At 43.8% G+C, this 16,561-nt stretch overlaps 3 protein-coding genes and 1 pseudogene across 4 annotated transcripts; 1 reads left to right on the forward strand and 3 right to left on the reverse strand.

Moving 5' to 3' along the window:
* Positions 1-139: 139 nt before the first annotated feature.
* LOC110180089 (nose resistant to fluoxetine protein 6-like) lies at positions 140-2,909 on the reverse strand. The gene is made up of 8 exons (XM_020947712.2): positions 2,603-2,909; positions 2,175-2,547; positions 2,042-2,115; positions 1,666-1,981; positions 1,389-1,605; positions 1,113-1,294; positions 578-1,049; positions 140-512 (listed from the first exon to the last, which is right to left on the reverse strand). Exons 1-8 carry the CDS (start codon positions 2,907-2,909, stop codon positions 252-254), a joined length of 2,202 nt encoding a protein of 733 aa, XP_020803371.2. The 3' UTR covers positions 140-251.
* Positions 2,603-13,146, reverse strand: LOC110180077 (nose resistant to fluoxetine protein 6). Of its 2 annotated transcripts, XM_086837475.1 has the most exons (10): positions 13,009-13,146; positions 6,947-8,042; positions 6,522-6,879; positions 6,387-6,460; positions 6,126-6,328; positions 5,722-6,051; positions 5,494-5,666; positions 4,974-5,427; positions 4,633-4,917; positions 2,603-3,038 (listed from the first exon to the last, which is right to left on the reverse strand). In XM_086837475.1, the coding sequence occupies exons 2-9, from the start codon at positions 7,293-7,295 to the stop codon at positions 4,669-4,671; spliced, it is 2,190 nt and encodes a 729-aa protein (XP_086693601.1). In that variant the 5' UTR covers positions 7,296-8,042; positions 13,009-13,146; the 3' UTR covers positions 2,603-3,038; positions 4,633-4,668. The 2 variants fall into 2 exon arrangements, with proteins under 2 accessions (XP_086693601.1, XP_020803358.2); XM_020947699.2 differs by lacking the exon at positions 2,603-3,038 and having other exon boundaries at positions 4,526-4,917.
* LOC110180090 (mitochondrial import receptor subunit TOM20 homolog pseudogene) lies at positions 3,851-4,318 on the reverse strand (annotated as a pseudogene).
* A 91-nt stretch (positions 13,147-13,237) lies between the features above and the next one.
* On the forward strand, positions 13,238-15,923 carry LOC110180079 (nose resistant to fluoxetine protein 6). The gene is made up of 9 exons (XM_020947701.2): positions 13,238-13,601; positions 13,652-14,006; positions 14,066-14,133; positions 14,213-14,418; positions 14,478-14,590; positions 14,656-14,872; positions 14,933-15,105; positions 15,169-15,634; positions 15,693-15,923. Exons 1-9 carry the CDS (start codon positions 13,238-13,240, stop codon positions 15,921-15,923), a joined length of 2,193 nt encoding a protein of 730 aa, XP_020803360.2.
* Positions 15,924-16,561: the final 638 nt, after the last annotated feature.

Consider the following 16,561-nt stretch of genomic DNA (forward strand, 5'->3'; position numbering starts at 1 on the left):
TCTTTAGATCTACCCACTTGAAGAATGATTCATGTTTGAAGGAAGAAAATGTCTACAAATTGTTCAGCAGTGGAGATTCGTTCAAGTGCAAGTCTTCTCGTGGATAGAAAACAATACATTTTCTATTAAAAGTTATCCATTCAGCGTTTTGCATTTTTCTCTATTTTCAACGATCGTTTGTATAGCAGCTATATGATATAGTAGTAGTAGTATAGTATTATTAAATAAAAGAAATTAAGCTAGTTCTTAGTCTACAACGACTTTTCCTCTGCTGCCTTTGGCGCATTCGCTTCCGCATCTTCAGTCTGGCAGAATTCTGGGAGCTCTGGCTCTTTCTGCTCCTCGGGGAACTCCTCCGTCTTGGCCTGAGCTGGGGAAGGTACCTGCTTCACAGGGCTCCTTCGACTGGGCAGGAGAAGTCCCTCAAGGCCTCCCAGTGGCCCTTCGACGGCAATATACATCACATAAGACATCACGAGGGTGAAGCCAAAAGTGGCCCAGAAGGAGCACATCTGTATAAATAAAAAAACGATGTCCGGAGGATAGGTTATCTTACTTCTGGCTTCCCCACACTTACCACATCATAGTCCGAGAAGTAAGTATTCGATCGCACGCGCCTATGGTTCACCTCCTGGATAAAAATGTGCCAAACATAGGCGGAGTAGGACAGCCTGGACAGAGGCTGCCACAGTGGCGAAGAAAGGAAACTGTTGGCGAGGCCGCCGTATCCCTGGACGCAGGCGAAAACTACCCAGCACAGGGCCAGAGGCCAGCCTATTCTAGTCAAGGTATAGTAGAAAGCTCCCTCCAGCACCGTGGGCGATGGTCCTAGCAGCTTCGCATACGGAAACATGGCAAAGAGCGAGGTGAACATCATGGCCAGACAGAGTAGCCATCCGGTCCACACCGCCAGCCGGTTGAGGCGGAAATGCTTGCCACGGACAAGGTGCATGAAGTAGCCGAACAGAGTCCCCACTAACCAGGGAGCTGCATGGATGTGTGTGGCAGAATATATCTTTTTAGCCACATCCGGAACCTGACCACCATTCCTGCGGACAAAAAGAACCAGAGTAAGCATTACAGGGCACTAAGTCATCGGTGAATGAGCTTACTTGAAGAGAATTTTGTAGTCATTGGTTATAATGGTGGCAAAGAGGCAGGCGGAGAGAAGGAGCATGACCACCAGGATGGCTGCTGCACCTTTCTTGCCCCACTTGTAGAGCACGATCAGCAGAATGGGCGCCAGGAGATACAGCTGCATGTCCACGGCCAGATACCAGGTGTGTCCAAGGCACTGAAACCCGAAGAAGAACATTTTTAAACTAAGCATAACGAAAACAAACAAATCACAAATCTGGCTTAAGATCCGAATCACGACGTAAACTCACTAGGTCTGTGGTGGCATAGTTTTGCACATAGAGCAGTGTCCAGTACCAGGTCTTTTTGCACACAGAGTAGTCAAAGAAGCCAGCATTATCGTACATTGGACCGGCGGCAAGGAGAGGCAGCATCTTCATATAGACGAGGATGGCCAGGGCCACGATTGGAGTGAGGCGCAGATATCGGTGCACATACATCAGGGGCACATTCAGCCTTCCCTTGCTCCTGTGATCAAGATACACTGGTTTAAGGCAAACCCCAAGTGACTCCCTGTTTCATACTCACTTTTCCAGAGCTCGCAGTCCAATTACCACGAGCAAAAAACCACTGAGAAAGAAGAACGTGTCCACCGAGAAGGGAGCATAGAGGATCAAACTAGTGAAGGGCTTTGACATCCATCGAAGGATATCCAACGCGTTAATGGCCGCTGCCATAGCATTGATTGTGTACTCGTGGCCCAGTATCACCCAGATCAGGGACATGCAGCGCATGCCATTGAGGCACTGGATTACATTGGGAGTTGACTTGGCATCCACGATGGTGAACAGATCGCGGGACGTGGCACGAGCGGAGAACACCTTCACCAACCGGGGAAGCTTATCTGCCAGGCAGACAGGGAAGTCAGTTAATCCTGGCATGGAACCTCTTCTCAAGTACTCACCCTGGTCCGAGCACAGGAAGTAGTCGTAGAGAGTGCACAGGGTCACCACAGCACAGAAGATGGACAGTAGCACACTGGCGAAGGCAACGAGTTAGTCTTGAGAAGGATTAGGAAAGGATCAAAGATTACTCACATAGTGAAGATGGTGAGCCCATCAAGCGGCTCACTTTCGGTGGTCTTGCAGGACTGTTCATTGATAAAAAAGAGCTTGTTGAGGTCACCGATGCCCAGAAGACGCTGTAGAAGTTGCTTCATAAACACCTCCATGGTCTCGGCGGAGCAGGAGGAAGGCAGGCACATGGCGGTTCTTATATTGGTTGCCGACAGGATGTCTGCGTCGAAACCCATCCACTTGGCGATAGGAAAATCCATGAAGCAGTACTTCCCCTTGATGTGGTGTGTCTCGCTGATAGTTCCGTCCACGCGGAGGCACTCATCGTAGTTGCCCATATCGACGCGGTTGCCGTACAGGAATCCCGAAGGCTTGTTGCCCCATGAGTCCAGCACTGCAGAAAGATAATTAATGTATGGGCTTGAATCGGAATGGTATGTTTAACTTACTGGCAAGGGCCCACCTCTTGGGCGAAGTCAGGCTTCTCATGAACTGTGTGATATCCGCCAGGCACACCAGATCCTGTTGGCCGAGCCGTCCATCGAGGAGGTGAAGATCAGAGGCGGAAATGTTCCGAAACAGGCGATAGAACTCTGGGCCCAAGGAGGGCAACTCCAGGAGCCGATCGTTGCTTGCATTGAGATGGTTGTGATACGTGTCCTCGAACCAGATCTGGCGGGACGGAAGAGCGGCCTTTCCTAGCGCCGCCAGGTTAATGAGAAGGAGGAGGGCAGCTCCAGGCGCTGAACTGACCATTGTTTGATTAACTACGTCGACCTGCGAGTGTTTTCTAATTGGACGTCAATGCCCCATTTATATGGCCATTTGGAGCTCAGCGTGTTCCCCCGAATCGCGGAATCGTTATCTCCACCGATGAACAAGTTACTACGAATAGATTAAAGTGCTGCCAAACGTTTCTGTAATCCTGCCGTGTTTTTATATCGGTTCCCGATAATCGGAACTGGCGTAGCCAAGGTCTATATACACCCCACTTCAGGTTTTGGTGAAATTCGACATGGCACGAGCAATTGCTCAATTCCAATTTGAGATAAGCCCTCGAAGGGGGAAGGCACCCCGAAGGAGCCACCAACTGTCTGAGATCTATTACAGATGATACTTTATGCTGATCAGTATTATTTATATATAACACAGAAATATGATATGAAGGCTTCCTAGAAAACCATATCAAAAGTTATAACCAACTAGAACTAGATTACTCCTTTGGTCATGCCCCAAGAAGGATAGCCTTGCTATTAGAACTAGACATCTTCTTACGGGGAAAACCTTTGGTAGTGATCTGGAGTTGAAGACTTTTAATAGTTTCCAGAGGGGGATTTTAGATTGATAATTTCTCGAGTTTGTGGGCCCTTATCAATTCGCTTTAAGTTGGAGATTAGAATTTTTGTTTTTATTATGACTCATACAGCTGCAAGAAATCGAAATAATGAAGCTGCGATGATGACCAATGCAGGCCCTGATGGGGCATAAACTCCAGATAAACGGGATACTTGAAGCATCTCAATTTGTGGTATATTTTTGCTACTTGCTACTGCAAAGCAGACCTTAGTAAGCGGGGGCCAAGATTAAAACTGAATAATTGCGTAGGGTGCCGCAAGGCAACATTTAAACTCCGGGGGATTTGCAAATCCACAACGTCCTGTCAATAAATGTAGAGGTACGTAGGTAGTAGCCTCTATTTAAAGCTCGTGGGTGGAGCTGCCAGTCCTGTCCTCGCTCCAATCCTCGGTTCCAGTATCGCTCAACACCTGCAGCCCCTTGAGCTTCGTTATGAGCAACTCGAACATCTGCGACGGCAGAGTGGCGTGCAGCGCCTCCATCACCTTATCCGGCTGGGCGCACAGGGCAACGGCGTTGGCAAAGTGGGTCAGGCCGTCGTCAACACGGCCCTGGGTAATCAATTCCTCACCCAGCCGCATCTCGCTGAGGAAGTAGGTCTCTGCAGATATTGGTTTATTCCCGTCGCGCGGCCCCTTCGGAGGTGAGCTTGCTGTCGACGATGGGGCCGACATGCGACGACGGCGCTCGAACAAGCGCTTTCGGAAATCAGGGCTCGAGCGACGCTTCCGGTCAAAGTACACGCAATAGCCAACGATCAGCGCGGCGGTCAGACCAAGGGATACGGAAATTAACATTGGTGGCGCCATTTTCAATTTGTATCAAATTTTGATCGACTAAAAGGGTGAACTTAAAAGTTTTTAAAAGCGACAGGTTCAGTATATACTGTATTTGAGGAGCACGGTCCAGTCGTTTCAAAAGTCTGAGTAATAATAACTTTGAGAATTTCACTTGCTGTGTCTCTAAACTTGTCTTCGACTCTAAAAACAAGGCTGACTTGATTGGGAAACAACGCCTTTTATGTATTGTTTTAGTTTCTTTATGAATTCTTTATCCATAATCTTATAATAAGCAACAAAAATAAACAAAAAGGTGTATATCTAGCATAATTTCGAATATGTACCTTAATTAATTTTAATCAGAAAGGCAAAGGAGATTCCTAGGCTGGCGCTGAACCTTCCATGAGTGCATCTTCTTTGACAAGAGACGATTTCACTAGATCTTCCTGGACTGAAGCTTCACCACCTGCAACTGGAGCATCCCTGGGCAACGCTGTCACCGGCCTGGGATTCGGTCTCTTTGCGGGCTGCAAGAGAGTCTCCAGATGGGCAAACGGCGCCTCCACAAGGATGTGCATAAGGTAAGCCAGCAGCATAGTGAAGCCAAAGTCCGACCAGAAACGCAGCATCTGGACATAAGAGTGTTATAGAAACATGTGTGAGAGCGACTGTGAACCGAACTTACCACTTGGTAGTCACTGAAGTAAGTGTTGGTGCGCGTAATGCTTGCGTTGAGGCTCTCGATGAACATGTGGAAAATGTAAGCGGAGTAGGAGAGCTTGGATATGGGCTGCCACAGCGGTGAGGAGAGGAGTTCGCTGGCCATGCCACCGTATCCGTGCATGCAGGCAAAGACCACCCAACAGAGACCCAATGGCCAGGCAATACGGGTCAGGGTTACATAGAAGGCCTCCTCCACAATAGGCAGGGTATTCTGTCCATAGACGGCAAAGATGCAGGTGGCTAGCAGGGACAGGCTCACCATCCAACCCACCAGGACAACGAGGGGACTGAGCCGGAAGACCCGACCACGGTTTAGGTGCAAAAAGTAACCGAACAGGAGACCGATCAGGTACGGCGAGGCTCTAGTGTTCGTGGCATAGTATAGCTTCCGCATAGACTCGTTGCCCTGGGCGCCACTGTAATAGATAGAGAGAGGAATGCAATTAGGGATTTAATCCCAATCATTGCGAAGTATAACTTACAGCGAGAGATCATTGATGACCATGATGCTGAAGAGACAGCAGGCTAGAAGCAGCATCAGGACAAAGATGCCAGCAGCCGCCTTCCTGCCCCACCTGTACAGGGCAATCAGCAGGAAGGGGGCAAAGATGTACAACTGCATGTCCACCGCCAGATACCAGGAGTGACTGATGCACTGCAATTAATTGGTGATAAGATTCGTGAAGCTCAAAGGAATCAGGAGCACCTACCAGTTCATTTGTGGCCACATTCTGCACGTAGAGGAGAGTCAGGTACCAAGTGTCCTTGCAGCTGCTGTAGTCATCAAAGTTAACGTTTCCCTGCAGAGGACCACTGCCAATGATGGGCAGAATCTTCATGTAGATGAGTATGGCGACGGCCAAGAGCGGAGTGAGACGCAAGTAGCGATGCAGGTACATCATCGGTATGTTAATACGTCCCTTGGTACGGTCCATGCTCCGCAGGGCAATCACCACCAGGAGCAGGCCGCTCAGGAAGAAGAACGAGTCCACGGCATAGACCCCGTGCTTCACAAACAAACTGAAAACAGAGTTGATCCACTAAGAGAGAGAGAGAGTGAAAGCAGGATTAGCTACAATCGTATCTTCGAGGAGGAGGAGAAGATGACACCTACCGTGAGCACGTAGCCCATATTTATATTGGGTGATATGGCAAACACCAGGTAATCGTGACAGAAGACCACCCAGATGAAGGACAGGCATCGGATGCCATGCAGGCAGTCGATCACATTCGGATTCGACTTGGTATCCACAAGCCGGAACAGAGCCCGGGAGTTGGCTCTGGCAGAGAAGGCCCTCACCACTGGAGGGAGCGACTCTGTAAAGCAGGGATTTTCATTTAGATTGGTCTCTCCTGATCCCCTTTTAATACTCACTCTCATCCCGGGAAATGAAGTAGTCGTAGCACGTGGACAGGCCCACCGCAGCAGCTAGTATTGAGAGAAGGACTCTGCAAACATTTGATGGATGAGCAACAGATCTCGTTGGGTTACCATCTACCCCTTACTCACATGGTAAATATGGTGAGGCCATCATAAGGCTTTGACTCCGCCGTCTGGCATGTGGCCTCGTCCACTATCTCCACTTCTGTGCCAATCTCCACATTGAGCAGCGTCTGGAACAGCCGGCGCAGCAACGTGTCCATGTTGATGGCGGAGCAGGAGGCGGGAAGGCAGAGGGCCGTTTTGATCACCACAGCTTTGGAGATGCTTGGAGCGGGTAAAATCTTGGCGAAACAGTATTTGCCTCTGACATGGCGAGTCGTGGTGACGTCGACGTGATCGATGCTTAAGCACTCGTCAAAATTTCCCAGATCCCACCAGTTGCCAACGACAAGGCCAGCCGGCAGATTGCCCCATGAGTCGATCACTGGAGGAGATGGAGAAAGGGTCACTAGTAACAGTTCTAGGGTCATGTTCGGATCACTCCTACTTACTCTTTATCGCCCAGACCTTGAGGTTGCTCAGGTCCTTTGTTAGCAACGCGAAGTCCGCCAGGCACTGCAGGTCCTGGGCCGATGGAATTCGCGCATCCTGGTTCCCTGGATGGAGATCCATCAGGGTAAGATTGGAATAATGATCGAAGAACTCCACGGCCAAGCGGCGCAGCTGGGAAAATGCCAAAAATTCTTTGGCATCAATTTTATCCTGTAGCCCTTGGCCAATGGCATGCTCTTCGCCAAGACGGGCCTCCACACCAGCCGTGCAAAGCAGCGCCAAGGTGCTTATCCATAGAGTAGTCACAGCCAGGCTAACCATAGTTCCCAGTCTAGATGTCAAGAGCATATTGTTGGGCTCGTGAGGGCCACACCAGTGTTTATACCATGGAGGTCTTCCCACTGCCCATGCCGATAGGAGCCTTATCAGACTAGACTTCAAATTCTGGTTAAGACTAAGCTAGAAATCTCCATATTTAACAGCTTATCGGTTATACTGGTAAGCAAACTCGTTAGCCACCGATTGGGGGTCATTCCTTGTAGCTCAAGATAATGTAGGTGAAATATGCCTACTTTAATATGTCTCAGTTTTGGATTCAAAACCCTCACTGTAATATATTTGGAGCCACTTGAGGTGTAACTGTATGGCCACTTGTAGTCCTCACAGCTGCGTTCTGAGTAATTTGACGTATCTTTGACCATTATCGCCGCATTACCTGACTCACGAACGTACCGTGTGATTACCGTCGAGGGGCTGTCTGTCTTAATCACTGACTAACTTCCCAGGAGGCCGATTCAATCGATCCGATTCGGTTGGTTATAAATTCAAATAAATGCCAAAGCATCTCGGTTATATTCCAATTAAATGGCTAATCTAATAGCGAAAAACAATTTCGTTTTCGAATTTTTGTTCCGGGAAGTCACTTCATTTTTTGATAGCCATAAAAAAATATTAAAGGTGAGATAATCACTTTCAAAATGACAGATAATCTGAACTCCCACTTAAGGGAGAACTACTCGCTTTTCATCGGTTTTCCTGGGAACTATGGGTGATGGTTGCTTTTGGCTATCGCAGCGATGTCCGATTATGTTGTTCCTTGAAACAAACAAAGAAAACAAATAGATACTTTGCACTAAAAATAATAATACCTTTCAGTTATTTTGAAAGGTGCTTGAGCTTTGATGGATCCCTTATGCGAAAGTCAACGTTTGCTTGTAATTCCCGGTGTCTGAGATTTAGGACTTTTTGCTATTCAAAATATATTAAAAGTATTTTGTTTTAAAATATTTCTGAGCACATATTTGTATTAAATTTCATAAATTTATATAACCTTGCAGAGTATTATTATTTAAGTCGGAAGCTTATAATACTATGAAGAAGTCATTTCCGACCCTATAAATCATATATGTATATTCTTGATCGGCATCAACAAGGGAGTCTGTCTGACCATCTCAGGCTGAAAAAAATTGTTTAATTTTTTGAAATTTTATAAGGGGTTACATCGTTAAAATTTTCAAAAATCAAAAAAAAAATTTGGATTTTTTAAAATAAATAAGAATAAAGTATGCAGATTTATTACCCTTTAAAAATCTAACACAGGAATACTTTCCGGATTTTAACTAATGCATTCTTGACAAAATTATGCATTTTTAAACAGTGGTTCTTATAAGAAAATGTTATCAAATAAAACGGTCGATTTCAAGAATCTGGCAGAGGAAAATATAATTTTAATCGAAGAAGGAGTCATTTCCGACCCTATAAATCATATATATTCTTGATCAGCATCAACAGGCAAATCTTTCTGACCATTTCGGAAAGAAAAATTTTTTTCTCCATTTTTTTTCAACATTTTATGGGGTTAAAATTTTCAAAAATTGACAAAAAAAAATTTTTTTTTTACATTTTTAATTGAGTATGCAGATTTATAAACCTTTAAAAAACTAGCACAGGAACGCTTTTCGAATTGAAATCAATGCTTTTTTGGCTTAGTTATGGAATCTTTAAACTTTGATTTTTTAAAAAAATTGTCAATTTACAAAAATTAAATTTTGTTGAAATTTTCGAAAATTTTAACGAAATTCTAAAAAATGCTGTAAGATATTTATTCTTGCAGACATGGCTAGATCGACTCGGCAGATCAAGAATATATATGATTTATAGGTTCGAAAACGACCTCTTCACTGCCTTTTAAGAATTTGACTAAAATTATAGGAAACATAAAGTTATACAAATATTTCAATGAATTTTAATTGTTGTCTAAATTGTTGTTTAAATTTGTTGTCTTTCTTGACTGCTGAATGAAGCAGCGTCGCACCAATTAACTGATGAAGCAACAGAGAAAACGAAATATTCGTTGACGGGTCTAACGAAAGACATGAAACAAAACGAACGAATATAAAATAAAACTTTCACTGGAATGGGGATATTTATGATGAGGAAATGCTAGTTATTCTTCATTCTTGGGAGGAGAAGAGAAAGAGCCAAGTCTCTTGGGTAATGTAACCATAAAAAGGTAACTTTAATTACCTAATAAATATAGAGAGTATAGGGAAAAGGCTTGAGGCTGAAGATTGTCATGATTTGTTGGAAAATTAATATCAAACTCCAAAAACAAATTACTTTTTAAATTAAAGGTTCTTTAAAAAGCAAATTTAAAGCTTAAGGCCGTCAAAGTTTCCCATAAAAACTTTTTATACTCCCTATATTAACTTGTTTTTAGACAACCCTTCAGCATGTAAACTTCCGCACACGTATTCCTCGCACACAGCATAAATGTGCCAAATTATAGAACAAATATTTTGTACGACAAACAGCGGATATTTATTTAAATGAGTGTATCCACACATACAGTGCGTTTCATAAATGTAGGGTAATACAGAGAAACCATTTAGTAGATGGAAATATTGAAAATTGTAAAGTAAATCATTTAAAATGCTTGAAAAGTAATTCCTTGAGTAAACAACTGGGCTCCAGCTCCAGCTCTAGCTCTATCTCTAGTTCCCTCCCTCTCTCTCTCCCTCTAGCTCTAGCTCTAGTGCTAGCGCTAGCTCTAGCTCGCTCCCTCTCCCTCTTACTCATTTGGTATGCCTCTGTGCATCTCTAGAGGTGCCTCTTCGCTGCCTTTCTCTGGAGAGGGCTCTTTCCCTCTCGCTCTCAATTTCTCTCGGGAAGTATAAATAGAGGTTCTGGAGTCGCGCGCGATTCAGTCTGTCCTAGGGGTACCTAGCGTTAACATCTATGGTGAAAGTGATAGTGATAGTGCAATTCGACTCCAAGAGGACGACGTGGCCTATGGAATTGATATGGATATGGATAACCAGGAGGAGGCTCACTTGTTTACATCTCTGGTAATAATGATAGTGCACATCGACACCAAGCGGACGACCTGGCCTATGCAATGGATATGGATTACCAGGAGGAGGCCCACCTGTTTACATCTCTGGTGATAATGATAGTGCACATCGACACCAAGAGGATGACGTGGCCTATGCAATGGATATGGAGGAGGATCACTTGTTTACATCTCTAGTGATAATGATAGTGCAATTCAACTCCAAGAGGACGACGTGGCCTATGCAATGGATACGGATAATCAGGAAGATGCTCACATGGATGATACCAGGAATATAGCTCTGCACTGGAAGGCATTACCCAATGACGAAAATGGATAACCATGTGTCCTCCACTGGGGTAAGTCCTAACCATGATTATTATATTATGTAGATAGATAATTTAAGAGGTATCAGGTTTAAATTTAGAATCAGTAGTATGCAGTATGCATTCCAATCGATTCCCTTAAAGTGATGAAGCAATTTGTATTAATGATATCTACTCAAAGTTAACAGCCTATCTTATTTATAATTTGCTCACAAATATTAATTTCTTACCACTACTTTGCTACTTTTGCTATATTATTATATATCCTTTTAGGGTATTATATTTTAGTCAGAAGCTTTCAAATAAGTGAAGGAGTCATTTCCGACCCCATAAATCATATATATTCTTGATCAGCATTAACAGCCAAACCGATCTAGTCATGTCTAGTTAAAATTAAAATTTTCGTAACTGTTGAAAAAAAAAATAAAAATGTTGAAAATATTATAAGGTGCATCATAAAAATGTTAAAAATTTTTTTTTTTTTAAATTTTAAATGGTGTATGTAGATTTATTAACGTGATAAAAATTAACATAGGAAAGCATTCCGAATTGAAATTAATGCATTTTTCGCTTAGTTATGAGTTTCAAAATTTGATTTGTCCAAAAAATTGTTTATAAAAAATCTGTATGTAAACTGCACGCTCTTCGAAGGTAGTTTCCTTTCTTCCTTTTACTAACGAAGGCATTATATATGTATGTCAAACATTTCGGGAAAAATATAATATATCCCTACACATGGATGGTACAGATGAAAAATAAAGATCAAATATTGGGTAAAATTAAAAAAAGAAGTTTATTCTTGAACGGCATTGGTGTATGACATTTATCTCCTTATTGAAAGCGTGGAGACTCAGAAACTGAAAACATGTTCAGTTTAGTAAATTACGAAAACAATCTCAAAAATAAGAACAAAAAAAAAGCTTGTTACAGATCAACAAAGCAAGGCCAGACTGAAGAATATTGCTCGCTTCACTAATTTATATACTGAATGAATTGGCCTACTTTATCTGAATATTTTTGGTACTAGGATATCGGAATTATGATATTGGAATCGGTTCACGAAGTCCTTTTTCTCTTTATGCTGGGGAATATATAAATTCTTGAAAACTTATATTGTAGTTTATTTATATTAATTTATAAATAAATGTTTTTTATTTGTTTGTTTCCAAATACATAATGTTAAGCTTATGCACACGCTTATTTTTATACCCTTGCAGGGTATTATAATTTCAGTCAGAAGTTTGCAACGCAGTGAAGGAGGCACCTCCGACTATATAAAGTATATATATTCTTGATCAGGATCAACAGCCGAGTCGATCTAGCCATGTCCGTCTGTCCGTCTGTCCTTCTGTCCGTCTGTCCGTCTGTCCGTCTGTCCGTCTGTCCGTTTCTACGCAAACTAGTCTCTCACTTTTGAAGCTATCTGAATGAAACTTTGTAGTTAGCCTTCTTTATACTCTCACTCGTATATATGTCGGAACGGGCCGGATCGGACGACTATATCATATAGCTGCCATAGGAATGATCGAAAATTTTTAAAAAAAAAATTTTTACTTTTTCAGTTTTCAATAGAATTGGATCAAATTTGAGATATAGCCATTTTACTATACTCTACAATTTTGCATAAAATTTTATGAAAATCGGACTACTATATCATATAGCTCCCATAGGACGATCGAGAAATTAATACAATTAAATTTATAACCTTTTCAGTTTTCAACTGATTTTCATCAAATTTTAGGTATAGGCATTTTATATTAGTCTTAAATTTTGTGTCGAATTTCATGAAAATCGGACTATTATATCATATAGGTGCCATACAAACGATCGTTTGATGTAGAGGAAAAATGCAAATCTTTGAATGTAAAACTGAAAATATAATATGTATAGGTGAATACAATGAAAGCAGGAATTACTTCATTGTTTTTTAACACAAATATATATCATATATTGTATGGTTTTTTATTCATAGAAGTTCTATTTGCAAGGGTATATAAACTTCGGCGTGCCGAAGTTAGCTTCCTTTCTTGTTTGAAATTCATATGAATGTATGAACTCAGTTCCGCATAAACAAAGTAATCTAAAGCCTGGTCAAAGTTTAAAATCAACGGTCAAGATATTTACCAAAGTTCTATGTGCATTATGGTTTAATCGAACATTTTGTAGTTCTTGGAAGTATTTTTCTTGAATTTAAACTGTTTGCAACCATTATGTGCGCACTTATGGTGAGTACTTATGCAGAAATCCAAAATACTTTATAGAAACTACTTTATATGACGATAAGCACGATGGATTCAAGGAAGACGGCATCTAGAACAGATCCGCACAATTTCACCCTGCTCCTATAGCTCTTCACTTTTCATTAATGCGCAATTATACTAGATTAAGATGAATCAGGAGTTACCTTATGGTGAGTCTACAATCTCCAGACGAATCTCGGGCAAGCAAATCGTTCCCGATCGTCGCCTTGTCTAGACTGGCGTTATTGGTGTTAGATCGGCATTATCGTCGTTTCGGCAAAAACTTTCGGTGGTAGTGGGACATATCCCTGACACGAAACGGACTTGGAAAGATTATTTGTTGATTACAGCGATTCCTATTCCGATTACGGTTCCGATTTCTATGTCTTAATAATGATAAGGCGCTCGGCAGAACCATATAAGAACACAGACGAGGGCTGCTGTCCAAACCAAGCCATTCATTACCACCGACCGGTAGACATGGTCAACATACGACTAGTTATCCAGCTCCTGCTGTTGTGCTCCGTGGCACTGGCACTGGCCAGCGGCAGCGTACCTCTGAAGGATTCCGTCGAAGGCTTTCAAACTGCTGCCAGGCTCGGACGCCTGGGCGTGGAGTTTTTTGATCACTTCCAAAACATAACACTCGATGACCTTTCGTATGATCGGCTGGCCACTGCTGAGGATCTTAAGTGTGTATCGGACCTCGCACTGCTCACCAATGGTCTTAAGTCCTTGAAATTTTGGGCGCTAAAGAGTAAGTTTCATAAAATCCTTAAAAACACAAAAATAAAGTTTTTTTTTCAGTGATCGACTCGTGGGGCTCAGTGCCTTCGGGCATTCTTACCGGCAACCTCATCGATCTGGGAAACTACGACGAGTGCCTCCGCATAGACCATGCCGTCACCAGTGGTCACAGTATCAGAGGCAAATACTGCATCGCCAGATTTGCAATCCTGCCAAACGTGTCGGCGCTTTTGGCCCTGAAAACAGCCGTCTGCTTTCCAGCCTCCTGTACGGCTGTCCACATGGACACGATGCTGCGTAGACTCTTCCAGAGTATTCTCAACATGGAACTCAGTCCGGATGCGGCGCTGGTAAACGAGGATACGTGCCAAACTGCCGAGAAAGAACCATTTGATGCCCTCACTATATTCACCATGTAAGTGCCCCCATAAGATCCCTGGATACATACCTTGAATGTCATTGAAAAACTTCCAGTGTGGTGCTCTCTATATTGGCTGCCCTGATGGTCCTGTCCACGCTGTGTGACTACTTCCTGTCCCGAGGTAAAAAGACTGAGTAGCTGACCTTCCAGCCCGATAGTCTTTGATTAACATACATATTTGCAAATTCTTCCTCCGGTAGACCAATCCCTCAACCCATGTATTAAGGCATTCTCGGCACGCGCCAATTGTCGAATCCTCTTCCGACTGGTTGAGCCCGGAAGTAATCCGAATGTCATCGACTGTCTCCACGGCATCCGCTGCCTGTCGTTTATTTGGGTTGTTTATGGACACGTTTACCTCGTGAATGTCTTCGCTCCCAATCTGAATTACGCTGATTTGCACACGGTAAGTTGATGGAGAGTTTCTATAGTATCTTGCTAATACCATTATTTTTCCATGGACAGTGGCGCAAGTCGGCGTACAGCATGCTGTTGCAGCATGCAGCCTATTCGGTGGACACTTTCTTTTTCCTGAGCGGCCTACTCCTGGTAGTGATAGCCCTAAGAACCATGGAGAAGTGTGTACTGCATGTTCTTTTCTAAAAGAATGGCCACTAATTCTTGGGAAACTCATTGTTTGCAGGACCAAGGGAAAGCTGAACGTACCCCTTATGTATCTGCACCGCTACTTGCGACTCACGCCGATCCTTGCAATGGCCATCATTATATACATGAAGATCCTGCCGCGCGTGGGCGATGGCCCCCTGTACGGTTCCGTGAACTTCGATGACTACTCGCAGTGCGAGGACACGTGGTTCTGGACACTCCTGTATGTGCAGAACTATGCCACCAATAATATCGTACGTCCCTCCAGCTGATGAACCTTGGTCTTCTCCAGATAACTATCCATCTTCTTGCAGTGCTTGGGTCATTCCTGGTACCTGGCCGTGGACATGCAGCTCTACATTATCGCGCCCCTGCTGCTGATCGCTCTCTACAAGTGGGGCAGAAAGGGGGCCGCCCTGATTTTCGTGCTTATGCTGCTCCTGGCTTCCTGTCTCTTCACCATGATGATCGTGAAGAACTTGTCTCTGTAAGTAGTCAGAAATTGTACTTGTACTGCTGAGGAGCGCTAACGCTTTGATCTATCCTGTAGGCTGGTTCAGACCGACGTTGCCATGAAGGAGATTTACTTTTCAACTCATACGCGGGCCTCGCCCTTCCTCATTGGAATCCTCTTCGGCTACTTCCTGCACGTCAATCGTAGAAGATCCTTCAAGCTTAGCCGCCCCGCCGTCCTGCTAGGCTGGCTGGTCAGCCTGTCGCTGCTCTTCACCTGCATATTCGCAGTCTTTCGCTATGCCAAGCACCTGGACACGCCGTCCATACTGGAGGAGGCCTTCTACCTGACGTTAACGCGCATCGCCTGGCCGCTGGGCCTCTGCTGGCTGGTCTTCGCCTGCATGCAAGGATATGGTGGATTGGCCAACAGCTTCCTTTCCTCGCCGCTCTGGCAACCGCTATCGCGTCTCTCCTATTCCGCCTACATCTTCCACATGTTCATTGAGACACTGAATGCCGGCCTCACGCGCACAAACACCTACTTCAGTGACTATCAAGTGGTGAGTTCCGTGTCCGAGTGTTCCATCTGTGAATTGACTAAAGTTGATTTCATCGTAGATGCTCCGCTTCTGGAGTGACTTCGGATTCGTGGTGCTCCTTTCCTTTGCCGCATACATCCTGATCGAGGCACCCTTTGGCAACCTGGAAAGCCTCCTGCTGCCTGTCCAAAAGTCCACTCCCCCCCCTACGGTGAAGGTGCAACCAGTGGAAAACAAGGACGCCGTCTCTACAATGCCTGTTCCGCGTCTCGAAAAGAAGTCGCCACTTCCCCCGTCTGATGGTGTTTAAAGAGCCTGCAGGCAAATAGATTTAAATAGTAATTCTGAGATATTTATATAAAATTAAATCACTTTTTTTCTATTTATTTACTTAAATCAACATAAATGCACTTGTATGTTTGTATGTAATCGATCACTCAGAGCGTTTGCTCAGACGAGTGTGTAAAAAAACACAGTAAGCCAAGTGCTGAAAGAGACACAACAAAAAGGAACGCCAAAGAAACAGTTATATTTTACAGTTGCAGTTTCGCTAGTAGTGGTCTCGTTATTACCTTATTTTTTCTTATTCCATTACACTTTTCGGTGTTTCTGTATGCGGAGTTCATGTAAAAAAGAGAAGCAAACAACGACAATCCAAATCCTCCGGGTGTAAGGCAATATTTCAGCTGTCATGCCATTTCAGCCATTGGGATGCGAGAGGAACGTAGCGATTCGTGAGAGCAAAATGGAACACACATGAAAAAGAGTACGGTTTTCTCGGTGCTGCCATTCTTGTTTCGCTCGCGCCGCCCGCAGTTAGTGTTTTGTTGTTGGTCGCGCGAGTTAAGAATTTACCGTTTTCGTTGCCATTATTTAATGTCGTACATATTAGCTGTATTGCTTCTACAAGGTCACTCTATATAACGTTGCGTGTAAGTATAAAAGTTG

The sequence above is a fragment of the Drosophila serrata genome, unplaced genomic scaffold (assembly GCF_035046125.1).
Source record: "Drosophila serrata isolate PLE 108 unplaced genomic scaffold, ASM3504612v1 contig_310, whole genome shotgun sequence".
Lineage (NCBI taxonomy): Eukaryota > Metazoa > Arthropoda > Insecta > Diptera > Drosophilidae > Drosophila > Drosophila serrata.

What these genes read in the sequence shown, in the direction of transcription:
- LOC110180089 (XM_020947712.2), bottom strand. Translation starts at nt 2,909, where the DNA reads ATGGTCAGTTCAGCGCCTGGAGCTGCCCTCCTCCTTCTCATTAACCTG. An exon ending in CAAGAGGTGGGCCCTTGCCA is followed by an intron (nt 2,548 to 2,602) that starts GTAAGTTAAACA and finishes ATCTTTCTGCAG; the next exon opens with TGCTGGACTCATGGGGCAAC. An exon ending in CTTCCTGTGCTCGGACCAGG is followed by an intron (nt 1,982 to 2,041) that starts GTGAGTACTTGA and finishes TCTGCCTGGCAG; the next exon opens with ATAAGCTTCCCCGGTTGGTG.
- LOC110180077 (XM_086837475.1), bottom strand. Translation starts at nt 7,295, where the DNA reads ATGCTCTTGACATCTAGACTGGGAACTATGGTTAGCCTGGCTGTGACT. An exon ending in CAAGGTCTGGGCGATAAAGA is followed by an intron (nt 6,880 to 6,946) that starts GTAAGTAGGAGT and finishes CATCTCCTCCAG; the next exon opens with TGATCGACTCATGGGGCAAT. An exon ending in ACTTCAGTGACTACCAAGTG is followed by an intron (nt 4,918 to 4,973) that starts GTAAGTTCGGTT and finishes TCTTATGTCCAG; the next exon opens with ATGCTGCGTTTCTGGTCGGA.
- LOC110180079 (XM_020947701.2), top strand. Translation starts at nt 13,238, where the DNA reads ATGATAAGGCGCTCGGCAGAACCATATAAGAACACAGACGAGGGCTGC. An exon ending in GAAATTTTGGGCGCTAAAGA is followed by an intron (nt 13,602 to 13,651) that starts GTAAGTTTCATA and finishes TTTTTTTTTCAG; the next exon opens with TGATCGACTCGTGGGGCTCA. An exon ending in GCCCTCACTATATTCACCAT is followed by an intron (nt 14,007 to 14,065) that starts GTAAGTGCCCCC and finishes AAAAACTTCCAG; the next exon opens with TGTGGTGCTCTCTATATTGG.